This window comes from Heloderma suspectum, chromosome 6, assembly GCF_057233095.1.
Source record: "Heloderma suspectum isolate Gila_16-S chromosome 6, 16-S_ref, whole genome shotgun sequence".
NCBI classification, from domain to species: Eukaryota; Metazoa; Chordata; class Lepidosauria; order Squamata; family Helodermatidae; genus Heloderma; species Heloderma suspectum.
Genome location: NC_139463.1, coordinates 1,402,051 through 1,428,585, shown reverse-complemented (window position 1 = coordinate 1,428,585; position 26,535 = coordinate 1,402,051). Strand labels below are relative to the sequence as shown.

The 26,535-nt window shown below is 52.5% G+C and overlaps 2 protein-coding genes across 11 annotated transcripts in view; both read left to right on the top strand.

Annotated features, from left to right (window-relative positions):
• The window catches only part of PAFAH1B2 (platelet activating factor acetylhydrolase 1b catalytic subunit 2), a 42,828-nt gene extending 34,552 nt beyond the window's left edge, over positions 1–8,276 (top strand). For all 6 annotated transcript variants that reach the window (XM_084860581.1, XM_084860583.1, XM_084860587.1 and 3 more), the window contains 4 exons: positions 425–514; positions 3,181–3,297; positions 3,657–3,779; positions 5,923–8,276. In XM_084860581.1, coding sequence (XP_084716707.1) covers positions 425–514; positions 3,181–3,297; positions 3,657–3,779; positions 5,923–6,201 — 609 coding nt within the window. In that variant the 3' untranslated portion in view covers positions 6,202–8,276. The remainder of the gene's footprint in view (positions 1–424; positions 515–3,180; positions 3,298–3,656; positions 3,780–5,922) is intronic.
• Positions 8,277–10,513: 2,237 nt separating this feature from the next.
• The window catches only part of SIDT2 (SID1 transmembrane family member 2), a 31,097-nt gene continuing 15,075 nt past the window's right edge, over positions 10,514–26,535 (top strand). Inside the window, exons 1-13 of one of the 5 annotated variants that reach the window (XM_084860576.1) lie at positions 10,514–11,893; positions 16,683–16,804; positions 18,009–18,173; positions 18,691–18,736; positions 19,410–19,511; positions 19,612–19,695; positions 20,164–20,263; positions 21,908–21,973; positions 22,456–22,549; positions 23,713–23,777; positions 24,615–24,686; positions 24,946–25,020; positions 25,278–25,325. In XM_084860576.1, coding sequence (XP_084716702.1) covers positions 11,156–11,893; positions 16,683–16,804; positions 18,009–18,173; positions 18,691–18,736; positions 19,410–19,511; positions 19,612–19,695; positions 20,164–20,263; positions 21,908–21,973; positions 22,456–22,549; positions 23,713–23,777; positions 24,615–24,686; positions 24,946–25,020; positions 25,278–25,325 — 1,777 coding nt within the window. In that variant the 5' untranslated portion in view covers positions 10,514–11,155. The remainder of the gene's footprint in view (positions 11,894–16,682; positions 16,805–18,008; positions 18,174–18,690; positions 18,737–19,409; positions 19,512–19,611; positions 19,696–20,163; positions 20,264–21,907; positions 21,974–22,455; positions 22,550–23,712; positions 23,778–24,614; positions 24,687–24,945; positions 25,021–25,277; positions 25,326–26,535) is intronic. The other 4 variants (XM_084860574.1, XM_084860577.1, XM_084860575.1 and 1 more) reach the window with 4 other exon arrangements.

The following is a 26,535-nucleotide window of genomic DNA, read 5'->3' as shown; positions in this document are numbered from 1 at the left end:
TGCTGGCATAGTTCATTTTCACACAGCCTACAACCCATGCCTTGCAGTATGGGTTGTGGGGTGGATGAAAATGAAGTATGCCCGTGCTGCACACCAGGTTCGGGTGACATGGCACAGATAATTAGGATAATCCCAGTTGCCTGACTAGTATGCGCAGGGACGGGGGAAGCAACTGACACTGCGTTGTTTCCCCTGCTGGTCGTCCGAACTCAGTCATTGCTCCGTTCCTAATTTTTGTTTTGTTGTTTAAAAATCTTTTAATGTTTGTTTGGTGTACTGCTTGCAGGTCCTATGGCTGAAAAGCAGTATATAAATAAGTAGCAAAGCTGAGAAAAAACATAGGATAATTCGCTGGTTAGGTAGCTCTGTTTGTGTGCAAGAAAGCTGCTAGTGTGCCTTAATCCTCTTGCTTCCTTTTATCCAGCATAACCGATTTGTCTTGGACTGCAAGGACAAGGAGCCTGATGTGCTGTTTGTGGGGGACTCCATGGTGCAGCTGCTACAGCAATATGAGGTACTATGTGATGGGAGATGGAGCTCTGGGACTAGTTGTGTAAGCCCATTTGCTGCTTCTGTAGTCACCCCCATAGTGCTGGGATTCTTTTTTTTCTGAGATGGGGAAAAGATTGTGGTCCACCAGTGGACCACGTCATATGTTCTGGTTTTTGAGAGTCTTGCAAAGAATATTGGACTAGATAGATCAGCCTGAGCCAGCAAGGTTCTTCTTACATTATGAAGCTAGAGTACAGACTTGGGATCATTTTTAACACAGGTTAGTTTATGCCTTACCTGTTAAGATACAGGTAGTTTGCATCTTTGCTTGTTAAAAGTTAAATTTTATTTATTTGTCTTATCAAGTTATATCCCACTTTTATTTATAAAAACCATTCAGGGCAGTTTGCAAAAAAAAATTAAAATGATGAATAAAAATAATCAGGGTAAAACTTTAGCATTTAAAAATATGAGAACATAAGAAGAGCTATGCTGGATCAGACCAAAGGTCCATCTAGTCCAGCTTTCTGTTCACACAGGGGCCAAACGGCCACCCCAGTGGGGAAGCCCACGATTGGGACAGGAGTGCCACAGCCCCTCCCACCCAAGTTCCCCAGCAGCAGGTGTATGTAGGCATACTGCCTCTGGTACTGGAGGCACCATACTGGAGTAGGAGCCATTGATAGCTTTATTGTCCATGAATTTGACAGCCCCTTTTTAAAGCCATCCAAAGTGGTGGCCATCTCTACATCTTGTGGAAGTGAATTCCATAGTTTAACTATGCACTGTGTGAAGAAGTACTTCCTTTTATCTGTCCTGAGTCTTCCACCAGTCCGCTTCATGGGATGGCACCGTTGGATTCTAGTATTACGAGAGGGAGAAAAGTGTCGCCCTATTCACTTTCTCCACACCATGCATAAATTTGTACACCTCTGCCATTTTCCCCTTACTCACCTTTTTTCTAAGCTAAACAATCACAGCTGTTGTAACATTTCCTCATAGGGGAGTTACTCCAGCCCCTCAATCATTTTAGTTGCCCTTTTCTGCCCCTTTTCCAACTCTACAATGTCTTTTTTTAAGTGTGGCCACCAGAACTGTACACAGTATTCTAAGTGTGGTCACACCATAGATTTGTATAAGGGGAGTATGATGTTTATTTATTTATTTATTTCATTTCTATACCGCCCAATAGCCGTAGCTCTCTGGGCGGTTCACAAAAATTAAAACCAAACACACAATAAAACAATTTAAAATATATAGAACATTAAAACCACAATATAACAATACAACCACAATAAAATCTAGCAGCAGCGCAGGAGTTTAAAATAGAGATTTAAAACAGCAAAGATAAAAATTTAGAAAGCTAAAATGCCTGGGAAAATAAAAAGGTCTTCACCTGGCGCCGAAAGGAATACAATGTAGGCGCCAGGCGAACCTTACTAGGGAGCTCATTCCAGAGCTGGGGTGCCACAGCAGAAAAAGCCCTCCTCCTAGTAGCCACCCGCCTCACTTCCTTTGGCAGGGGCTCACGGAGAAGGGCCGCTGATGATGATCTTAAGGTCCGGGCAGGCCCATATGGGAGGAGGCGATCCTTCAGGTAACCTGGCCCCAAGCCGTTAAGGGCTTTGAATGTTAACACCAGCACTTTGAATCGGGCCTGGAAATGGACTGGCAGCCAGTGCAGCTGGAAAAGTACTGGCGTAATATGAGCTCGCAGGCCAGTCCCTGTTAACAATCTTGCTGCCCTATTTTGGACCAGCTGAAGTTTCCGGACCGTTTTCAAAGGCAGCCCCACGTATAACGCATTGCAGTAATCCAGACGAGAAGTTATCAGAGCATGGATAACTGTAGCTAGGCTATCTCTGTCCAGATAAGGGCGTAGTTGGTATACCAGCCTAAGCTGATAAAAAGTGCTCCGTGCCACTGAGATCATGTTGGCAGTTTTATACTCAGTTCCTTTCCTAATTATGTCTAATATGGAATTTGCCTTTTTCACAGCAGCCACACACTGAATTGATGTTTTCCTTGAACTGTTCACCACAACCCCAAGATCTCTTTCTTGGTCAGCCACTGCTAGCTCAGATTCCATCAGTTTATACTTGGGGGGGGGGGGGGGGAGTGTTTGTCTCAATTTGCATTACTTGGGTAACAGTATTTAAGACACCTTGTCTTAAATTCTTAAAGAAAATATTTCATAATCCAAAGCTGTTCAATTGTTCCAATTTTTCAGAAAAACCCCAAAACAGTCCTCCAGGAAAAAACATGTTGTTTTCCCGTATTTTTCCAGCTTTTTTTCTAGGGTTTCACATCGCTGTGCCTCTTAAGTATGTCTCTTGGCCCTGCATCTGAAGTCACATGAATCACTGGCATGCCTCCTGATCATCCACCTGCTGAGTGTGACATCTGCCAAGGGGAAGCCTTGCTGCATGCAAAGGTCTGCCTTCTGCAGAAGTCCACATTCATGTGCGCATGGGCCTGGGGGAGTAGGAGATGCAGCCTGTTCATTTAGCTCTGCACATAGACGGCAGTGTCTGGAGACAACTTTGAAGGTTCACCAGTCTGGTCTGAATATAAATCATCCTTTTTTTCTCAGCAGGTATTTTATGTTCCGTTGTGTGAGCTGTCTCTCAATGAAATGCTCTGTTCAAGGATGAACATCTAAAAGCGTGATTTGGTTTCCCATTACAGATTTGGAGAGAACTCTTTTCGCCTTTACACGCGCTGAATTTTGGAATTGGTGGGGACACAACAGGGCATGTTCTGTGGAGACTGAAGAATGGTGAACTGGAAAATATTAAGCCCAAAGTAAGTGTACATGTGTGTGCGTGCATGTGAGAGAGAGAGAAATGATTGTAGGCATGTAGAGATTCTCCTCTGAAAAAGCAGAGTTTGCTGGCTTTTGCAGCCAAAACATTCATGCCCTCATTAACTTGTAGCTGTTATTCCTTGCAGATCTGTGTGTTTGTGACGTGTGTTACATTTACAGCCTGTGATCAATGGCTAGTAAGGAAGTGGAGGGCTGGCTAACTGCTTGCCAGATGCCCCAGGCTTTGAGTAATACTGTCACAACAGCATAATTTGATATTCTTTCCTTTCCTTTTAAAGCTGTGGAATGCAGGAATCATTCCAGCATCCTTTTCTGTTTCCCATTTCCCCCTGTACAGGTCATTGTTGTTTGGGTTGGAACAAATAACCACGAAAACACAGCTGAGGAAGTAGCTGGTGGAATAGAGGCCATTGTGAGGCTGATAAATACGCAGCAGCCCCAGGCCAAGATTATTGTACTGGTATGTATAGCTGTGGTCAGGCAATAAGTAGCACCTTTCAGAAAATCTGTGTGCTTTCTGTAAGCTCCACTTTACTAGGAGGAACAGGTCGCAGGATGAGAAAAGCAGTGCATTGCTAGGCTGACACTTCCTGTTCCTCAAGCAGCTCCCAGAAGCCTTTTCTTAGCTAAGGAAAAGGAGGGCTGGGTGTCTGCCTCAAGCAATCACTTATTTTAGGGGAAGGTTTCTCATTGTGCTTCAAGGTGGGGCTGCGTCAAGGGAACAAGAGCTGTCTTAACTGGTTGGCTGAATCCCATGTTATAAATGCGGACAGTTTCCTGGGAGTACAGAATCAGTGATGCAGGGCGGAAAGTTTTCTGGAAAATGTTCCAGTATTTTATTTTTTTGCAGCACATTTTCTATTTCATAAGTTCATTAGTAACAATGGATGGATACCAATTACAAATACAGTACTAGGCAAGCTTGGCAGTTTAAAAGTTGAAATTAACATTTTTCAGATGATTATCCCTAATGTATGTGAGAGGATACCTATATGTCACAGAAATATAGCGCACATAGCGTATAGTTAAACTATGGAATTCGCTACCACAGGATGTAGTGATGGCCACTGATTTGGATGGCTTTAAAAGGGGGTTGGACAAATTCCTGGAGGAAAAGGCTATCAATGGCTACTAGTGTTGATGGCTATGTGCTACCTCCAGTATCAGAGGCCGTGAGCCTATGTACATCAGTTGCTGGGGAACATGGGTGGGAGGGTGCTGTTGCGCTCATGTCCTGTTTGTGGGTTCCGAACGGTCGACAGCTGGTTGGCTACTGTGTGAACCCTGGGTCTGATCCACCAGGGCTCTTCTTATGTTCTTAAATACATATATGTCTCAGTTAAAAATGGAACTAATCAGCAGTGACAGCGAAACTGAAGTTGTTCCAACAGCCTTAGTGGAAGAGAGTTGAACTGTGTTGAAATAGCTGAGTGGCTGTCAGCATATCATGCACAGTTCTTTGGGTTGTTAGAATTAATTAGTACAGCCTTTCCCAGGCTGGCATCCTCCAGATGCCTTGGATTACAACACCCAGCATCCCCAGCCAGCCATGCTGACTGAAGGATGCTGGGCATTGTAATCCAACATACCTGGAGGGCACCAGGTTGGGGAAAACTGAATTAGTTTGTCAACAGTTTTCAGTACCTTTGTTTCTTTCTTATATTTAAATAATGTAAGGGAAGTACGTGCTATTGACTTCAAATTTTTACTCAACAAAAATGTCTACATAATATAACATTGAAATGACATTAAGTGTGCTTTAATTTTCCCCCTCAAATATTTCAGGCCAAATACTTGTGGCATATTGGGGCAAAAAATAAACATGGGGTTTTTTTTAGGTTTGTTTACTAAGTACAGGTAAAATAAACATGCAAAATTAGATGACTCTTTAGGGCATCTGAAAATTTTCTGATGCAAATAACTGCTAATTAGCCTAATTCATATTTTTCTGGAAAACCCACATCACTGCAGAGAGTTTTAAAAGTTAGTAGGTCTTCTTTTTATGGAACACTTCCCAAAGAGATTTGTCATGCCCTATTCTGATGTGAGGTTACAGTCTGTTTGTTTGAGAGGGCATTCCACAGTGGTAAATATTTCAGAGTGTTCACTTTTCTGATGAATTTGGGCTTTTTCTTTATGTTTACTGTATAGTTTATTGTGTCTTCTATCTGCTTTATTTTTGCAAGTTAATTCTAGTACTTGTTTTGAAAAGCAAGTAAAAGTTAATCGTGTTCCCCTCCTGCCCTCATCAAAATTGATGATCAGCTACAATGAGAACGTTGCATAAAAATGATTCAGAATATTGGAAAAGTCTACACAGAAATCCATTTAAAAGGAAAAGGGAGAGGAAGAGCCAAGATACTTTAATGGGAACCAGTTAGGTGCTCTAGCTGCAAATGGAGAATAGAGTACTTCAGGTGCTTCTTAAAGGTGAGGAGGGAGCAAGGTCAGGGGGAGAGAGTGTGTGCCGTCGCCCACTAGCAACGTCAAGAAAGATGGCGAGAGGGGTCCGTAACCAGTTGATGGTGTCGATGCCAGGGCGAGATGCCAGGAGCGTGCCTCCAATGAAGCCTAAAGTGCTTTTCTCTGCTTCCTTGCTCAAGGGCCTGCTGCCACGTGGTGAGAAGCCAAACCCACTGCGGCAGAAGAACACCAAGGTGAACCAGCTTCTGAAAACCGTACTGCCCAGACTCGCCAGCGTCCAGCTGCTGGATGTAGACGGGGGCTTTGTGCACTCGGATGGCACCATCTCATACCACGACATGTTTGATTTTCTGCACCTAACGGGTGCTGGCTATGCGAAGATTTGCAAACCCCTCCATGAACTGATCATGCAGCTGCTGGAGGAGACCCCTGAAGAGAAGCAGGCAACTCTGGCCTGATCCCAGCAGTGTTACTGGCACCCCAGCTCCATCAGCGCAGTTCTTTCTACCCTGGCACTACAGTATCTTCCTCACTCGAAGCGCTTTCCATTGTTGAATGTTACTGGGTGTTGTGTTTAGCACTGGAAAGGGAGGGGGAGGGGGCTGGCCTCGCAGCACATGGATCGGCCAAGCTAAGTCAAAGAGCCACCTTTGCGGGCTGGTCTTAACTGCAGAATGATATTGACCGAAGAAGGATTTTATTTTGTCATTTCTCGTTTACAGTGTGAACATACCAGTCACCTGTCCATCGCTCATTTTCTGCTGTCACTCTGCCAGTTCTCCTTCCGTAGTGTCCAGGCTTATTTCAATAGCCCTTCAGTGTCTGAGCTCATTAGCTGCACTCACATTCCACTCACTGAACTGAAAAGTAGCTGCTTCTTTAAAAGTTGGAATTGTTTGGAGAGTTTTTATACTTACTGGGGTTGGGTTTTTGTTTTAAATGATACTAGCTGCTTTCTGGCTTTGGCAAAAAAAAAAAAAATGGTTACAGCTACGGACGACAATGTCAGATGTGTGACAAATGATATAAGTGAGTGAACTCATTTAACTCAAGCCTGTTTTCATTTCTCTAGTTTGGTGGACATCACTCTCTTGCTGGGGATGGTGGGGGGCTGTCCAGTGCTGCATCTATCCAACGTTGCATCCTGGTTGAGCCTGTCCCCTCTTGTGTGCTTTGCTACAACATTCCCAGCTTTTAAAAGGCCCTGAGGCCTTGGAGCCTGGGCTGTGGCCAGTCATTCCCACCAATGGAAAACTGACATTTCTTCTCACTGTGGTGTCTCATGCTGCAGGATGATGTGTGGAGCTGCTCATGTTCATTTTTTTAAAAGAGCAAAAAGCAAACGACTGTTACTTTCTCCCCCTTAAAAGAATAATCCGTACTCATTTCCCTTCTTACAAGGCCTGAAGTAGGCTGAAGCTTTATGAGTTGCAAGGTGTATATTTCTTTGTCGTGTCTGTCTTGTACAAGCATTTTATTCAAGCCAATGAGGCCTCTGGCAGTGAAGCTGAGCTGCAGCCATTCCTTCTGCTAGGCATGCTTCCCCTCCAGCACAGGGACCCATTGTGGAGAACAGCCTGTTTCCAGGGACATGGTACGACTAGAGCTTTTAATGAAGAGGTTATTGGGGATACAAGGCCAATATCTTTCAGAGTTCTGGGTTTGCGGGCCTTGTTCTGAAACATTTTTAAAACAAAACTGTTTCATTTATGGCTTGCTTTTACATGAGCAAGTAGTTTGGCAAGACTGCCTATTCAAACCTGGTCATGACACAGACATGTGCTCTCCCATCCGCTCCCACCCCCAAAAGACTTCAGTGGTTCTTTTGGTTTGTGAAAATGCTTCTTCATGCTACAGGGAGGGTTCCTGGGACTGAATGCGCTTTCTGAACACCCTCACCTGATGCTTTCCATTTTTTTCCTCATATCACCTTATTCTTGTAAACTTCTTCCATCAGAGGCAGGAGAATCTAAAAAGCTCAAGGTTACTACTGGTCCACAAGATACTCTTGGAGCAGCTCCTGTGGTGGAGTGGTGCCTGCTAGAGTCCTGGTTTGGGGCTGTGGGTGGGTAACCATGGTTGAGATGGCCAACCACTGATGAGGCCTTGCTGCTTGCTTAGAATGTCAAGCTTTCATGGAAAAGGTAACACTGACCTAATGCTTACTAAAATACCTCTGTGGTGTTCCTTCCACATCAATGAAACAGAAGTTTGTAGGCCAAGTGTTCCAGCTTATAAAAAGCTCTAGTTCTCTCTGATCAGAGCCAGAGGCCTGGAGATTCTAACTGTGAGAAGGAACGTTAAGCAGGCCATAGTAGCTTCTTTCAGAATTAGCTGCTTCTCTCACATCTCGAGTCCTGCACATTGCATTTAGCCATTTCCCCTGTGTGCTGCCTTGGTTCCTACATAAAAGATCAATATTTTCCTGTGTCATGTCAGATGACTGGAAAGTATTCCATTACCCCATTCTAGCCACTTCTACTGGTGATATTTTTAAAAAAAAAAAAACCTGTTGCATCTGCAAGTGCCAGCATTCCATATCCTGCTCCATAGTGTACCCAGAAGAGGTCCTGATCCTGGGAAGTGATGAGAACTTGTTACTGTATTGGCTCTTCTGCTGCCAGGTACTCTGGTAATCCCAGAGTACATCCTGTTTATATAATCTGCCTCCCCTTGAGCTTTTACTTGGATTCTCTCTCTAATCTCATTGCTGTTTACAGTTGTGTGCTGTAACCCAGAATCTTGTCTGTCCTGTGGTGTATGAGCATTGCCAATTTTATATTTATTGCAGCAAAGCAAAAGCGTCAAAGCAAAAGCGTGAAAGCAAGGAGTACTGTCTTTCTCTCGTAACGTGTGTGTGGCTGTAACTGGGGGACCCTAGGCCCAGGGGACAGAATTATGTGGGCTGGCAGTATGGTTGGGAGTGTGGAAATGCACCCAAGCCCTGCTTTGTAATGACCTTTTGCTGCAGGGAGATGGGGAGGGAAGGTGCTCCCTGCCCCTTTCCCTGATAGTTGGCTGAACTTTCCATCTGCCCCCACCCCCCAAAGTGATAGGTCTGCTTTGGCAAAATGGCATTGATGACTGGTAGAGCTCACTGTTTAGCACATCTTTCAATATAAATGTATATGTTTCACCAAGTTCTTGTCAGTGTCTCTTATGGGGCGGGGGGGGGGGACGGACACACAGCTGACTGGATCTTCCTCAGCCCCTTGAGGTCTGGCCCTGGACTGCATTAAGAACCGCTTGTACACAAGGAATGTGTCAGTCCTCAGCATAGAACAGGCCTCTTGGCCAATAGGTACTAGGGTTTATCTCAGCCAGATTATACTGGAGCAGAAGGAAATGTCATTGGAAGATCTTGCAGATAATGGGGGCATGGTTTATTTTATTTGCACCATAAGTAAGGGTGTTTTGTGGGGGTGGGTGCTCTAGCTTGTAAGCTCATGCTGCAGAGTTTTTCTGGCATTTTTTTTTTCTCCCACCTCACCCCACGAGTGAAGACAACTTGTATACAGGCAGCCAAGAGAAGATATAAAAATACTCCTGTTAATAAGGGATTGATCATTGGCTCCCAGAAAACACTGACAAACATCTTGGAGGAGGAGGTGCAGGGGATGCTGATCAAATTTGCAGATGACACAAAATTGGGCGGGATAGCTAAGACTTTGGAAGACAGAAACAAAATTCAAAGTGATCTGGATAGACGAGCGCTGGGCAGAAAACAACAGAATGACATTTCATAGGGATAAATGCCAAGTTCTGCACCTAGGAAAAAGAAACCAAAGGCACAGTTACAAGATGGGGGATACGTGGCTCAACAACACTACAAGCGAGAAGGATCTTAGAACTGGGGTAGAGCATAAGCTGAATATGAGCCAACAATGGGATGTGGCTGCAAAAAAGGCCAATGCTCTTTTGGGCTGCATTAATAGAAGCACAGCTTCCAAGTCCCAGGAAGTACTAGTTCCCCTCTACTCAGCACTGGTTAGGCCTCATCTGGAGTACTGTGTCCAGTTCTGGGCACCACACTTGAAGGATGCAGACAAACTGGAGAGGGTTCAGAGGAGGGCAACAAAGATGATCAGGGGACTGGAAACAAAGCCCCATGAAGACAGACTGAAAGAACTGGGCATGCCTAGCCTTGAGAAGACTGAGGGGAGATATGATAGCGCTCTTCAAGGTCTTGAAAAGTTGCAGAGAAGAAGGCCAGGATCTCTTCCAGATCATCCCAGAGTGCAGGACACGGAATAATGGGCTGAAATGACAGGAAGCCAGATTCCGGCTGAACATCAGGAAAAGCTTCCTGACTGTTAGAGCAAAACAACAATGGAACCCATTACCCAGGGAGGTGGTGGGCTCTCCCACACTGGAGGCATTCAAGACGAGGCTGGACAGCCATCTGTTGGGGATGCTCTGACTTGGATTCCTGCACTGAGCAGGGGGTTGGACTTGATGGCCTTGTAGGCCCCTTCCAACCCTACTATTCTATGATTCTATGAGCCTGTTGGCTATAGCATGGCAGGTTCCTGCCAGCCAGCCATGTGCATAAAGGGGGGCAGGGGGAGAGAGATACCGAACTGTGCGTCTTCCACCAACAAATTGCGTAGATTCCTTTTTTGCAGCTCAGTGCAATGCAGCGAGGGCTGGGCTGGCGTGACCCTATTCTGTTCAAGATGCCCTTCGTATTGCTTCCTGGGCCTTTTAGCGGCTGCAGAGTACGGGGGGGGGGGGATGTGCGGGCCGGCACATTTCGGGGAGAGCGCCCTCCCTCCAGGGTCTTTACCGACTCGCCGTGAAGTACACGCGGGGGGGAGGGTTGTGTCAGAGGTAGGCGCTCCCGATGCAGCTGGAGCCGCGTTGGGCGGGCTGGCGCGATCCAAGCGCCACGGAAGTGCAGTACTCGTATTGCGACTAGCTCCGGCCGTTGATCTTTTGCGGGGGGGGGGGGGGTTGTGGGCCTTGAAAAGCCGCGGAGAGCAGCCGGCCAGCCGCGGGAGTCCTTCGGGCCGAACGCTAAGCGGAGCAACGGCAGACGGGGCGGGAGCGCCAGGCGCGACGCACGAGGCCACGGCGGCTGCCGCACGCGAGCTTTCCCCGCCGGAGGACCCCCCAGCGCTGCTCCGGGCTCGTGGCTCCGCAGGCGCCCGCTGCGCCGCCCGGCGCGCCCTCCGGCTCGGGGTTCGCCCCTGCGCAGGGCCGGGGCCGGCCGCGCCGCCTCGCGCCCGACCGGCCTCCCGCTTCGCCCGCCCGGCTGGAGAGCGGCGCGCCCCGGCCCCGCTGCTCCCGGCCCCCAAGCGCGCTCAGCGGGGCGGCCGGGCGGCAGGGCTGCGCGAGACCAGCGCCAGCAGCGGCCCGCTCGAGCCGCGGTCGCGCGCGGCGCCTTCCCGCGCGTCCACGCCAAGCGCTCCCATGCCTGCGGCCCGACGGCCCGCCGCCGCTCCGCTACGGGGTCTTCGCGAGGCCACGGCGGAGGAGCGGGCCGCGCAGGAAGCGCCCGCCCCGGCGCAGGCGGAGGCCCCCGCTCGCGCGCCCCAAGGGCTGCCGGGCGGCGGGGAGGGACCCGGCGGGCCTTCCGCGGAGGGAGGCCCCTCCACCTCCCGCCTGGGCTGCGGGGGCGCCCGGCCCGCCGCGAGCCCCCGGGCTGTCGCTCCCCCGGCGCGCGCGGAGCCCAGGCCGGCCCGGCCCGCCCCGGCCCGCCTGCCGCCTCCCCTGCGGAGCGGCCCCTTTAACAGGGCGCGGCCTCGCGCTGACGCCACCGGCCGCGGCCCGAGCGGAGCTTCCAGCGCGGCCTCGAGCCCCCGGCGAGCGCAGGAGGGCGGCGGCGGCGGCAGCAGCAGCAGCAGCGGGCCGCGCGCCCGGCCGCCCGCCCATCGCCGCGCCTCGGGGCTGCCGACGCGCCCCGCCGGGCATGGTGCCCCCTCCGGCCTCCTCCGCCTGCCGCCGCCGCCAGCCTGCCGGGCTGGGGCCATGCTGGGCCTGCGGGGGGCGCCGCTGCTGCCGGGGCTGCTCGTGCTGCTGCTGCCGGGGCCGGGGGGCGCCAAGAGCGTCGTGCAGAAGGACGCCGACTTCGACAAGCTCTACGCGGACGCCGTTAACGGCGCCCTGCTCAACATCTACGCCTTCAACCACACCGTCACGCGGAACCGGGTGAGCTCCCGGGCGTGTGCAGAGCGCTCCGCGGCGCGGGTGGCCTTGGCGCAGGCTGCGCGCGTGCCGGGCCGCCCGCCCGGGTCCCCTCCGGAGGCTGCCGGCTGGCCCGCTCGAAAGGCGGGGCCTTCAGGCGCGCTGGACGCGCGCGCAAGCCGGCCGCCCCGCGCCCTCCCGTGCCGGAGCCGCGCCTTGCAGATGGGTCGCTGGCTGGGCAGCCAGCTGGAGCGCGCGGCTGCCGCCGTGCAGCCGCCTCAGCCCGCCTAGCCAGCGAAGTTGGGCTGGTGCCCTTCTCAAGAGCTCGCCGAGTAGCCCTTTAGCCTGCCGCAGCAAACACAACGGGGAGCTGTGACACCGTAAAGCCTAGCCTAGCGCATCAGTTTATTCTGGTATCCACAAAAGCTTGTGCCAGAATGAATAACCAGATGTGTTCGGCTTTAAGGGGCCACAAGCCTCCCCCTTTTCATGCCTGGCCTCTCTGCAAAAGCTCAGGCTCTCCTGAAAGGGCAACGTGCAGCCCACAAGAAAACTGCATGTTGCAGTTTTGATTGCCAAAGGTCGGCCAGGCAGAGCCACGTCCTCCTCTCCCACTTGCCTCCTGAGCTCCACCTTCTCCGCATCTGGCAAGAGCAAATAAGGCTCTGTGGGCTGTAAGCATTTCCTGGTCTTACTGCACTTGCCCAGATCAGCTGACTTCAAGTTCCTAGATCTCAAGGGGAAACATCTCAGCTCCTCCTCCCAAATATCCACTGGAGCAATTCTAATTGGGGACTCTGCCTGTACAGGTTTAACTCCTTTTTCCCAAAGCTGTGATAAAGGTTATGTGAGCCTCAAACTCTTGCCAAACCTTTGGCCTCGGATTTTCCCTCACGTTCTTGCCCTGCGCTTTCTGATCCGTTCTGGGGCGGGAGCAGTTGGCAAGTTGTGAGTAGTCTGTTTATTCTGGGCAAATTATGCAGTTGGCCTTTGTCCGGATGTCTCCACGGCACTCAAGTTAGCAGACAAGGAGGAAGGGAGCAAAGGTGGAACCCCACCACCACCACACAGTCTGGAGGAAAGCATCTTTTAAACGCCTGTCTAAAAGTTTCCCTTTTCCAGTTGACCATCCGCCTGGAGCGTTACTCCTGTCACCCGGTGCAGATGTATGGGTTGTTGTTTATTCGTTCAGTCGCTTCCGACTCTGTGACTTCATGGACCAGCCCACGCCAGAGCTTCCTGTCGGCCGTCGCCACCCCCAGCTCCCCCAAGGTCGAGTCCGTCACCTCCAGAATATCATCCATCCATCTTGCCCTTGGTCAGCCCCTCTTCCTTTTGCCTTCCACTTTCCCTGGCATTCCCTAGACTTCTCATTATGTGGCCAAAGTAGTTCAGTTTTGCCTTTAATATCCTTCTCTCAAGTGAGCAGTCTGGCTTTATTTCCTGGAGTATGGACTGGTTTGATCTTCTTGCAGTCCAAGGCACTCTCAGAATTTTCCTCCAGCACCACACAGTTCAAAAGCATCTATCTTCCTTCGCTCAGCCTTCCTTATGGTCCAGCTCTCGCAGTCATAGGTTACTACGGGGAATACCATTGCTTTGACTATGCGGACCTTTGTTGTCAGTGTGATGTCTCTACTCTTCACTATTTTATCAAGATTTGTCATTGCTCTCCTCCCAAGAAGTAAACATCTTCTGATTTCCTGGCTGCAGTCAGCGTCTGCAGTAATCTTTGCGCCTAGAAAGACAAAGTCTGTCACTGCCTCCACGTTTTCTCCCTCTGTTTGCCAGTTATCAATCAAGCTGGTTGCCATAATCTTGGTTTTTTTGAGGTTTAACTGCAACCCAGCTTTTGCACTTTCTTCTTTCACCTTCGTCATGAGGTTCCTCAGCTCCTCCTCACTTACGAGGTGGTATCATCTGCATATCGGAGATTGTTAATGTTTCTTCCAGCGATTTTAACTCCAGCCTTGGCTTCATCAAGCCCAGCACGTTGCATGATGTGTTCTGCGTGCAGGTTGAATAGGTAGGGTGAGAGTATACAACCCTGCTGTACTCCTTTCCCAATCTTAAACCAGTCCGTTGATCCGTGGTCTGTTCTTACCGTTGCTACTTGGTCGTTCTACAGATTCCTCAGGAGGCAGACAAGATGACTTGGTATCCCCATACCACCAAGAACTTGCCACAATTTGTTATGATCCACACAGTCAAAGGTTTTAGAATAGTCAATAAAACAGAGATAGATGTTTTTCTGAAACTCCCTGGCTTTCTCCATTATCCAGCAGATATTGGCAATTTGGTCTCTAGTTCCTCTGCCTTTTCTAAACCCAGCTGGTACATCTGGCAATTCTCGTTCCATGGATTGCTGGAGTCTACCTTGCAAGATCTTGAGCATTACCTTACTGGCATGTGAAATAAGTGCCACTGTTTGATAGTTTGAACATTCTTTGGTGCTTCCCTTTTTTGGTATGGGGATATAGGTTGATTTTTTCCAATCTGTTGGCCATTCTTGTGTTTTGCAAATTTGCTGGCATATGGCATGCATCACCTTGACAGCATCATCGTGCAAGATATTAAACAGTTCAGCTCGGATATTGTCATCTGCTGCCTTGTTATTAGCAATGCTTCTTAAGGCCCATTCAACCTCACTCTTCAGCATGTCTGGCTCTAGCTCACTGACCACACCGTCAAATCTATCCCCAGTATTATTATCCTTCCTATACAGATCTTCCGTATATTCTTGCCACCTTTTCTTGATCTCTTCTGCTTCTGTTAGGTCCTTGCCATCTTTGATCATACCCATTTTTGCCTGGAATTTACCTCCGCTGTTTCTAATTTTCTGGAAGAGGTCTCTTGTCCTTCCTATTCTATTATCTTCTTCCGCTTCCACGCATTGCTTGTTTAAAAATAATTATGTCTTTTGGCTAACCTCTGGAATTTTGCATTTAATTGGGCATATCTCCCCTGATCACTGTTGCCTTTTGCTTTCCTTCTTTCTTGGGCTACTTCCAGTGTCTCAGCAGACAGCCATCTTGCCTTCTTGGTTTTCTTTTTCTTTGGGACATTTTTTGTTGCCGCCTCCTGAACAATGTTGCAAACTTTTGTCCATAGTTCTTCCGGGACCCTATCTACTAAATCTAGTCCCTTAAATCTATTCTTCACCTCCACTGCATATTCATTAGGAATATTAGTGAGCTCATATCTAACTGATCTGTGGGTCTTCCCTATTCTCTTTAGTCTGATTCTAAATTGTGCAATAAGAAGTTTGTCATCTGAATTACAATCAGCTCCAGGTCTTGTTTTTACTGACTGCATAGATGTCCGCCACCTTTGGCTACAAAGGATGTAGTCAATCTGATTGCGGTGTCGACCGTCTGGTGAAGTCCATGTATAAAGTCGTCTCTTAGGCTGTTGGAAGAGAGTGTTTGTTATGCACGGTGAGTTGTCTTGGCAAAATTCTATCAGCCTATGTCCTGCTTCATTTTGTTTTCCCAGACCATGCTTGCCTGTAATTCCAGGTGTCGTTTGACTACCCACCGTAGCATTCCAGTCTCCTTTAATGAAAATAACTTCTTTTTTTGGCATACTATCCAGTAGGTGCTGCAGATCCTATAGAACTGATCTACTTCTGCTTTTTCAGCATCTGTGGTTGGGGCGTATATTTGGATCACTGTGATGTTAAATGGCTTACTCTGAATTCCAATTGAGATCATTCTGTCATTTTTTGGATTGTATCCAAGCACTGCTTTAGCCACTTTATTATTTATTATGAAGGCTACTCCATTTCTTCTGTGGTCCTCTTGTCCACAGTAGTAGATCTGGTGGTCATTTGATGTGAAGTGGCCCATTCCAGTCCATTTCAGTTCACTGACACCCAGAATGTCTATCTTTAATCTTGACATTTCCCCAGTAACCACATCCAATTTGCCCTGGCTCATAGATCTTACATTCCAGGTTCCTATGGTGTGTTGATCTTCAGAACATCGGATTCGTCGTTCACCACTAGCACCATCGGCTGCTAGCCGTCCTTTCGGCTTTGAGCTAGCTGCGTCATCACATCTGGGGCTAGTTGCATTTATCCTGTGTTCCTCCCCAGTAGCATTTTGACCATCTTCCGACCTGGGAGTCCCATCTTCCGATGGTATACCGACATATCTCTGGTTGTACTGATCCATTTAGTTTTCATGGCAAGAATACTGGGGTGGGTTGCCATTTCCTCCCCCAGGGATTGTATTTAGTCTGACCTCTCTGCCATGACCTTCCCGTCTTGGGTGTCCCTTCACAGTTTAGCTCACGACGTCACTGAGGTGCTCAGGCTCCAGCACCACGACAAGGTAACGATCTCCTTTGCTGAATGGGAGGGGTGTGCTAATCCTTAGAGCAGCACTTCCCAGCAGGGTGATCAGCTGAAGAGACCCACGCCACAGCAGCCCCAAGTGGCGTTCCTGTTTTTTGAGGCTAAACTTAGAGAGAGATGATTTCACTCATTCTGAAATGTTGCAGCCTAGGAAGTAATACTTTTACAAGTATTCTAGCCACCGCATCCCACGTGTAGGTGCCAGCCCTGTGCGAGGCTGAAGACGTCTTCCCAATTCCTCGGCACAAACATTAATTCTTTCGGAGTTGGGAACGGCCCTTGTCCGCTGGTGGCCTCACGGGTGCCTTTGCCTCTAGGGAGAGCACGGGGCAAGGTGCAAGGAGGAGGCATGCTTGGCTCTGTCCTTCTCCCCCACCCTCCAGCTGCTGCCCCATTTTCTTGACTGCTGGATCCCAGACCTAACTCACCACCCCCTTTGCTCTTGTTCCCCTGCAGACTGAGGGAGTTCGGGTGTCAGTGAATGTGGTCTCAGAGCAGAAGGAGACGCCAGTGCTCTTTGTGGTGAGGCAGAAGGAGGCCGTGGTGTCATTCCAGGTGCCGTTGATCCTCAGGGGCCTGTGAGTACCCTCCTCCCCAGGCAACAGGCCCACCGTGGGACCCCCAGACACCCCTTGGGCTCCCCTCAGCTGGAGGGGCTTCCAGGCAGGGCCGTTATCGGGTCATCGCCCTGCCTTGTTCGTGTTCTCTTGCAGGAGGTCCAGGCCACACTGAGGCCTTCCATTTGTAACCCTCCCGTGTCTCCCTTCCACTTCTTCCGTCTCTGTCATCATCGGAAAATAAATCCGTTATTAAGGAGGAAAAGACGGAATAGCTGCTCAGTGCTTTTGACTGGGAGTGCCAGGAGCCCTCTGCCTGGAAGCATCCTCACTTTGTTTGGCTGGGGAGCCAGTGGGGTGGGCTGGGTGCAGAGCTCATCCACCCCAGCACAAGTGGCGTCCTCCTGGCTGGAGGGCTGGGTGCTGCAGCTTCTGACCTTCTCAAAGCGCCCTCCCAGCCACATTCCAGAGGTCACTTGTCCAGGCTGTCGCTTTCGCAAGTCCTGTTTGGTCCCCAGGCTTGCGTGATGTGGATGTCAGAAGGACAAAGTGGCTGTGTTTGAACATAATGCTAAACCATGGTTTATGTCAATATGGGTTGTTGAATTGTGGGTTGTCATTACATGTGAACTCAGAACTATGGGTTGACCATTGGCTGTTAATCCTGAACAACCCTCAAAGAGCACCTGTGGTTTGTTGTTAGCTTGTGAACTCTGGGTTCTTTAAAATATGGGTTGGCGTTATGTGCTAACATACATGAATTGTGGGTTGTTCATGGGTTTTTTTCCAGGCTACAGAGGCGGTTGGCTCTGCATGCCACTACTACGGTGCTGCAAAGACATGTGGGATACAGGGAGGGTGTGGGAAAAGGGGAAAGGAACCAAACAACCCAGGAATTAAAAAACAACCCACAGTTTGCTCGACAGTTTGCTCGATTGTCTGGCAGCCAAATTGTGGGTTAACTCTGGGTAAGGCACCAACCATGGGTTAATTAAATTATGGGTTGTCGATGTGTGAACCAGGTCAGTGACTGTGTGCCTGCAGGGAATTAATTATGCCTCCTCCATCTGGGGTGGGGTGGGGTGGGATATGGTGGGACTGATTTCCAGGAGGTTTGACATGGCTGAGTGGGGCCAGGTGTGCGTCTCCTGTAGCCCAGTCCACGCTGGCTGGTTGTTGCACGGGGCCTGTGTGCTGAGCCCTTCCTGCTTCCCTTGGCCTCCAGGTACCAGCGGAAGTACCTCTACCAGAATGTTAGCCGCACGCTGTGCCAGCCTCCGACCAAGAAAGAGGTCGAGACACAATCCTTCTTCGTGGACGTTTCCACGCTTTCAGCAGCCAATGCCTCCTACCAGCTGCAGGTCACTCGTGTGGAGAACTTTGTGCTCAGGTGAGCACGGCCTGACATCCCGGGCGCTGGGCCCCGGCCCCCGGACGCGCTGAGGAGCCAGTCCCTGCTCTGGCAGGCCCCCTTCAGCTGGAAGCCTGGCCCACAGGGGGAGGCAGTGGCGGCAGTGGCAGTGCCCGTTGCTGGAGGCAGAATGGGAAAGAGGTACCGTAGAGGGCTGGGCAAGGAAGGGGGTGCCGGGGGGCTGCAAGCTCTCTGTGTCTGCGCTCAGAAACGACACACCCAGGGTGGGTGTGGAGAGGATTGTGAAGTAATAAAGGGATTCTCTGAACATGTGCAAAGTGCTCTCCTATTCCTGAGTAGCTGCAGCTCACCTGCCCACCCACTCCCGTGTAAAACTAGGGAGCTGGGCCTTCGGTTTGGGGGGCGGGCGGCTTCCAGACAAACTCAACCTCAGCTCCCCTGTGGTTAGCTTAAGCGTTGCTGATGCATGTCCCCCCGCTCCCCGGCATGCGCGTGTGCGCACCCACTCCGCGGCTGTGCTCTTTCCCCCACACAGGACAGGTGAGCACTTCAGCTTCAATGCCACGGCAGCCCAGCCCCAGGTGAGTCTGCCACGGGAGCCTGTCTCTGCTGAGATCAGGGCCGAGGGCCCGGGGGGGCTGGGTGGTGAGTGCAAGGAGGAGCTCCTGGGCTTTCGGATTATGAAGCCAGGACCCTTGGGTTCTGCATCTGGGTGTGGAGAGAGAAAGCATAGGCTGGCTGTTGGGGCGTGGGGGTGCACTCCAGGAGTGGTGTGGCTCGTCAGGGGGTGGGGTTGTCCCTCTTGGAAGGCGGGAGGCTGCCTTCTGCCAGGTCAGGCGATCTGTCCGTCTGCTGCAGCGGCTCTCTGCTGCCTTTCCCTTCCCCTTCCCCTTCACCCTGAGCTCCGTGTCGGCTGGAAGTGCCGGGGATTGGCTGAACCTGGGACCGTCTCTGCGCAAGCTGAGTGGCGGTCCCTCTTCCCCACCCGCCTGCTTCCAGCCTCTCTGTGTGGCAGGAAATGGCCTCTTCTGTGTCTCGAGCGGCTTGTGCAGGCCAGGACCCCATGTGGTGGGCTTGCAAAGGCGCCACGGGCTATGCTGAGCTGCAGCTGATTCTGTTTTCCCCGGGCGGATGGGCACTAGGGGAGGGAGCACGAGTTGCTTCTGCAGCGGAGGGGGCCGTGTGCTCCACTCAGGGCGGAAGGGGACTGGGTGCTGCTTCTCGTTCGCCATGCCCCCGCTCTGTCCCCGGCAGTATTTCAAGTACGAGTTCCCAGCGGATGTGGACTCGGCCATCGTGAAGGTGACCTCCGCAGTGGCCTTCCCTTGCTCGGTCATTTCCATCCAGGACATCCTGGTAAGCACGGGGCAGGCAGGAGCGGGCCCAGGGGTCCTGCCTCCTTGGGCGCCCGCCCCTCCTCCCAGTGGCCGACTCTGCCGCTTCCTCCCTTGCCCAGTGCCCTGTCTGTGATCTGGACAACAACGTGGCTTTCATCGGCGTGTACCAGACCATGACCAAGAAGGCGGCCATCACTGTCCAGGTACAGCAAGCCTGCTGGGGGCTGGGCCAGGGGCAGCTGAGCCAGTCTGTCCAGCCAGGTCTGCAGTGTTGGGTGGCATCCGTTAGCAGTGCCGGCGATGCCCTTGGTTGTGCCTGAGGAGACAAGCCCTGCCCAGGGATGGCAGCTGGGGAGGAGGGGCTTGCTGATCAGAGCACAGGTCCTCCGGGTGCTCTGCAGCTTCTGGGCGAGCGGCTGGTGTGTGGAGGCCCACAGACCTAGTCTGGCCTGAAAAGAGCTGCCTGTTGGCCCACGGTGGCCTTTTTAAGGGATTCAGAAAGAGCCAGCGGGGAGCGGGAGTCTGGAGTCCCCGCTTCTGTGTCTCCTCGGAGGCTGCTAGTTGGGGCGTTGTCAGTCTTGGTTCAGGCCGTTTGTGCTGCCTGTGCTTAAGCGCGGTCCATGGAAGCTTCCTGATGCCAGTCTCGCCGCCCCCACCTCTTTACTCTGCAGAAGAAGGATTTCCCCAGCAAAAGTTTCTATGTGGTGGTGGTGGTGAAGACCGAAGACGAGGCGTGTGGAGGGGCCTTGCATTACTACCCCTTCTCCAAAGGTACGGCGGGAGGAGCTGGGTGGGCAGCTTCCGCTTGAGCCCTGCTGCTTGGTGCTTTGTCTCTGTTCATGATGCCACCAGATGGTGTCCGTGACAAAATCCTGACAAGGTGGAGGCTTGGTTAGTGGTGTGGTTCGGCGGGTGGGGGTGGAAATGAGCTCGCTCTGAAGCAGGGGTGGGGAATATTGTTTGGCTTGAGGGCCAGACTGCCACCCAGGAAAGTTCCCAGGGGGCCCATGGCAGCAGTGGGTCCATCTGCCCCACTCACGCCCCCCCCGCCGACACGCACAAGACAGAGCAGCGTCCTCTTTGCCGCTGCTCCTCCACGGTGCTCCTGGTGCTTTGAAGCAGCGGCTCCTGAGGAAGCTGTTCCACACGCCCCTCTCGCCTTTCCCAAGGGGGCCTCCATGGCTGCCACCTCAAAGCGCCGGAAGCACCTTGAAAGAGTAGCCGCTCGCCACACCCCTTGCCTTTCCAGGAGAGGAGAAGCAAGGGGCCTACGGGGTCTCTTCAGGGCGCGGAGGAGCCTCGCTGGAGATCTCTGTGTGCAGGGAGGCCTCTCGCGTCCCCCCCCCCGGCCTGCAGGGGCATAGTCTGGGATGCTCCTAGGTCCAGCATCGGCGCACAAAATGTGCACTCTTGGTGGAGGTGGGATTGTGGTCTGGAGGGGTAGGATCCAGCATCCCCCTTCCTGCTAGTGACTCCATCTTACTTGGCTCTTCTACCAGCTTCTTTTTGCCAGTGTAGCAGACGCACTGGCAGAGTGGCCTCCTGGCACATATGAAGAGGTGTGCTGGTGTTTGTGTTGTATATCTGGTGTTGCACCGGCATATCCTGCCGCCCTTGGCCAGCATATCTTCAGAACAGGGTTGCCCTTAACCACTTTAACTTTCTGGGCTTGCTTCGTTGTGCATTCTAGAATCTTGTCTGCTCTGGGGGTTTTCCTGTTTAAATGTTTTGTGAGTATGGTGTATTGTTTTCTTGTACTGCTATTTTTGCTGTATCCCAGTAAAGCATTTTGTTGCCGGAGATGTGGGGCAGATGAATAAGTGGCACTGCATGAGGATGCAGTAAAGCCATATTTCAAACTACTAAGGTTTGGGGCAGGGGGGAGATGGGAGGGTAATCAGTAATGCTACAACAAGCCAGGAGTAGGCCCTGCACAATAAACACCTGGAGAGTCTTTGGGGGCACTCTTCTAGAAGAGTGTGGAACAAAGGCGGAGGTCTTGGAGGATTGCGGTGCTCGGGCACTGTGAATTAACTGTGCCCTGTTCCCTTTACGTACAGCTTGGCCTCCCCCTGCTTCCTTGACTTAGCAGACACCCTTTTCCAGGCCTGCATTAAGAGCACTTCCAGGGAGCTGTGTGTGCACCAGTTCCTGCATAGATAACAAATCACCATAGGAGGAAATGGGTTCCATGCTGACTTAAAGGATGAAAGCAGGCCTCCCAACCCGGAGTCTGGGTGCAGGGAGCTCCCAAGAGGAGGTTCCAGGGGAGCCGAAAGCAAGGCCTGTGTTGTTCAGGAAGGGTGTGGATTTTGGGAGGGCAGGCAGGTAGAGCCCTGCCCTGGGGGGAGGGGTGTGGATTGGGGTCTGTGCTGCTTTCCAGGTTGGCCAATCCAGGCCTTCTTGTCCATCTAGACGAGCCTGTCGATCAAGGCAACCGCCAGAAGACACTGGACGTGGTGGTGTCGCCAGCTGTCAGCTGTGAGTAGCGCTGAGTGGCATCTGAGCCCATTTGGGCAAGGGAGGGAGGAAGGAAGGAAGGAAGGAAGGAAGGACAGCCCTGGTTGGGGAGAGGCTGGGCCTGCTGCCACTCCCATCCTGGCCTGGTACTGTACTACTTCTTCCATGTAGTTCCCAGTGTAGTGTGGTGGGTGCTGTACAGAAACGGCCCAGGCCCTGCTGGAATCGGGGGGGGGGGGGCGCTATCCTTTTTCAAGAAGCACCCATCAGGTGCAGGTAAACGGCAGAAAAGGGCATGCAGCCTGCGGAGGAAGCATCGGCCTTCTGGGGGAGCCAGTGGTAAGCTTGGTGGATGTCAGCAGGAGACCCACTTGTCACTCAGGAATAGGGCTTTAAGGGGTTTGCCTCATTGTCCGCTGTGCCTGAGTCCACTTGGCCCTCCCATCAGACTCCAGCATCCCCTGCTGCCCCTCTGCAAGGTCTCTCCTTCTCCTTCCCTGCAGCACAGGCCTACTTGAGCGGGATGCTTTTTGGCCTGGGGGTCTTCCTCTCCTTCTACGTGCTGACGGTGCTCATTGCCTGCTGGGAGAACTGGAGGTGAGTCCTGCCCTCCAGCCCCTAGGTAATGTGGTGCTTCCGCTGCCTGTCCTCTCCACTGAGAATAGTCTGGTGTTACAGCCACGCAGAGGTCACTGTCTCCGCTGTCATGTCCTCAAGTCAGGTGGCCTGGCCACCCATTGGCCTGGGAGAGTCCTTGCGGCAAGCTGCCCCACCCCTCCAGGTGCCCAGGATCTCTGTATACACTTTGGCTCCCTTGTGAGAGTTGTCTGGACTCATTTTCTCTGCCTGGGTTGACCTGTGGTGGGCTGGCAGCTGGGTAGTACAGCTTCACAACAATGGCATAGGCCAAGTAGCCTTTGGGTCGCCTCCCTTAGCATGGTCCTTCTGTGATTCTGCGGTCCTTCGTGCCTCCTGAAATCCCCATCTCTGGGGCAGAGGGATCCACCTCTCTGGAGGGACAGACGTCCAACCCATGCCTGCCAGAAACCAGCCAAGAGCCAGCTTGGACACTGTCAAGGTTCCCCTTATGACCTGGACCCCCTGGCAATCGCTGAAGGATCTCCTGCCTCCTCAAGAGCTCCACCTTCCTTCTTTTACACTTCCCCTTTCCAATAATATGGGGTTTAGGTTGTAGATGTGGGGTGATTGACACACCAGTCAGTTGGTGTTTGACCACAACAGTTTACCAGTAAATTAAAGCAAGCAAATCACAACTAAAGGTGTTTACACAATAGAGCTGAGTGATACAAAAGGCATTAAAAGAAAAGAAAATTTGCAAAATGCAAGTTCCTTTACCCTAGCTGGCCTGAGACTTCTCCAGGCTGCTGCTTCTTGCTCACTCTTTAGACTCTGCTCTCACTGCAGGCTCTGGCTGTCTGTCTGCTCTTAATGGCTCTCTCTCTCACTCTTTACATATCTGCCTCCCTCAAAACTGAAAGTACTGCTTCAGACCTGAAGAAATGAAACCTAAGTGGAGAATTGAAATAGAAACTTCACCAGAGAAATGAAACTACTCTTCTCAGGGTTACCCCCTCCCAGCAGAAAACTCCAGGCCTCTAAGCCTGACCATTTTTCCTTTTGCCTCTGTAGGCCTCAAACCATCACAGACACCCTCTGCTCTCCTCCATGGGCTTGGGGAGGGGGGAGGGTGCGCTCTCTCCAGAGGAGATGGCTCCCTGAGGCTGTGAATTACTCTGCAGGCAACAGAAGCAGCAGCAGCAGCTGGGGCCCTTGGCTGCCATGGACACGCCCAGTACTGAAACTGGTACGTGATGGGGAAGTCTGGGGCAAGGGAGCTTTGGCTGCCCGGTGGTGAAGCAACAACTAGAGGGCTGGACAGAAGTTCCCACTCCAAATCCTCCCTGCATGGAATTGCCCCTGTGCACAGCCTCTGTCTGTTCCAGCATGGATGGGGACACATCTGTGCTCCTTAACACCTCGGGGCACCTCCAACTTTCTCGTGCTGCAGGGGATTGACACTCGCAAGTGTGCCGCTCCCCATCTTGTTTCAGCTCCTGCCTGCTAGCCAGAAGTGGCTTGGGCCTTTCAGGGCCAAGCTGGGGCTCTTTGGCTGGTAGGCCCAGGGAGGTGTGCCGTATCAGGCAGCTGTGCCGTGACCCCATCTGGCAACTGAGTTCTGGTTTATGTTGGTAAATTGCGCTGTCTCTCTCTCTCTCTCTCTCTCTCTCTCTCTCTTGCTTCTCCCTGTTCTGGGGCACCCCTCATGCAGCTTCTCTGCTGGGTAAGCACCACGTCTCCTTCTTTTCCTCACTTCCTAACTTGGAGTTCTCTGGCTCTTTCGTGCCGGGAGGGGATCTTGGGTGCAGGCTCCCACCCCTTCCCAGGAGCCCCGGTGCTGTGCCGTGGGGCTGCTCTTGCCCCACATGGTTATGGACATGAGAAGCCAGCTGAGGGCAGAGCGGTTGGGAGGCAGGCGGCCCACTGCGCCAGCGCCCCTTGGCTGCTCTCGAAGCTCTTCCTCCTGGCTGCTCCCCCCACTGAGGAGGGGGCCGCAGAGGCACAATAGCTTTTGTGCGCCCCTGTGCCCTTGCCCAGCCCCCTTCTCCGCAGCCGCTGAGGGCTGTGCGGTGGCTTGTTGCAGGACACCCCCGCATTACCCCAGATGCGTTCCTGGGACGCCCACCGTACAACGGCTACAGTTACGGCTCCTTCGGTGAGTGCCAGGCTCAGAGGCTGCCTCCCCCGGAGTCTCTCATCCCGCCTGTGCTGTGGGTACTGGTGCCGCTGGGCACAGACCTGTGGTGCCAAGGCGGACTGGCTCTCCCCTGCCAGCTTGCCCAGCGCTTCTGGGGGGGCAGGGGATGAGGAAGATGCTGCAGGGGTGGGGGGTCCCCTCCTCCCCAGCACATGCCTGCCCTCCGCGTCTCTCGCTGCGTTGCTCGCTCAGGCGTGCGCTCCCATGGCTGTTGCAGACGACAGTTCCACGGCCAGCACTGGAAACGTCACGGACAGCCTGCTCTCCACGGAAGCCTCCTACGGTTACACGGGTGAGCGCTTTGCCGGGCTAGCCAGCGCCCGGCGCGCCGAGATGAAACTCCTTCCCCGAGAGGCCTGGGACTTGTGGGCCTCTGCGTGTGTGCTGTCTCCTCGGAAAGGAAGGGTGGTGCCCGGGTGAGCTGGGACTCGCTTGAGCCGTGGGCTGCAGGCATTGCTTGGGGAAGCGTTCTTGCCGGACAGGGCTGGGGCTCCTGCAGCAGGCCCAGAGCGCTGGCCCCTCAGCGTGACTCTTGGCTTTCCTTTCAAGGGCCAGATGTGTGCCAGCGCCGCCAGAGACACTGGGCCATTGCTATGGGTAGATGCTGGCAGAGGGGAGCCAGAGGGCCCAATCACTCCCGTCGGGCATCGGATTCCTGGCGCCAGACCCTTGCGGTGGTTTCGCCACCTGGCCGGGAAGGGGAGCGCTTTAGCCAGGCCTCTGTGTGCGCTGTGCTCTGCTGCGAAGAGCTTCCAGTTACTCCTATTATCATTATCATTGTCGTCATTTTTATTTTGTTTATTTATTAATCAAGCTTGTAGCCCTGATGGCTTGGGGAGATAAACTCACAAATGTGGGCATTAGCTGGATGGAGCTTAAACGTGCAGGTATACGGCAGGGGGCTTAAGCCTGCCTCAGCCCCACTGACGTCCCTAGAAGCCAGCTCCCCCCGCCCACCCCAAATCCTAGCAGTGTGAGACGTGGCTGTGGCTACTCTGTGGTGCAAGGAATGCCCTCTTCACATGCTTTGCAGCACCCTCTTCTTCAGAAGCTCAGTGGAAGAGCATCTGCTTTGCATGGAGAAGGTCCCAGGTTCGATCCCCGGCAACTCCAGGTAGGGCAAGGCAAGTTTCCCACCTGCAGCCCAGGGCTGCTGCTGCTGCCAGTCCGTGTCGACAGTCCTGGGCGAGATGGACCAAGGGGGGCCTGACTCGGACCAAGGCCACTTCCTCTGCTCCTCGGTACTGCGTCGCACATTCCAGGGCTGAGTCCCAGGGAGCGGCACTGAGAAGCTGGTAGGGAGCTCAGCAGGACTTCGGTGCTCTGCGCAGCTCCGTTGGCCCTCCCATGGAGCAAATCATGCCCCATGAACAGATGCATGCCAATTTCCATGAGATATCTGGGTTGCTTTGTGGTGCAGTTTGGCTTTGGGGGTGGGGTTTTTTGCAATTTCAGTGACGCACAGAGTATACGGAAGCCTGACGTTGCTGCTCCCTGGCTGGGGCTCCAGAAATCTGATGCAAAGGCACCCCCACCTTGCTGCTCCCCCGTGAGCATGCTGCAGCTTTCTGAGGGGCTGCATGTGTGAGCCACTAAGCCTAAGAGGGGTGGGGCAGGCTACATTGGCCCAAGGACATGGGGGCGCAGCCTTCGTCTCCCAGCCTTGTGGATTAATTTGGATTCCTGCGGCCGCTGGGGGCTGTGTGTGCTTGTTCTGCTTTGGACTGAGCCTGGGGAAGCAAAGCCCCCTCAGAAAGCTCACAAAGATGGAGGCGATCTGCATGATGCTCCCCCCGCCCGCCCCGGG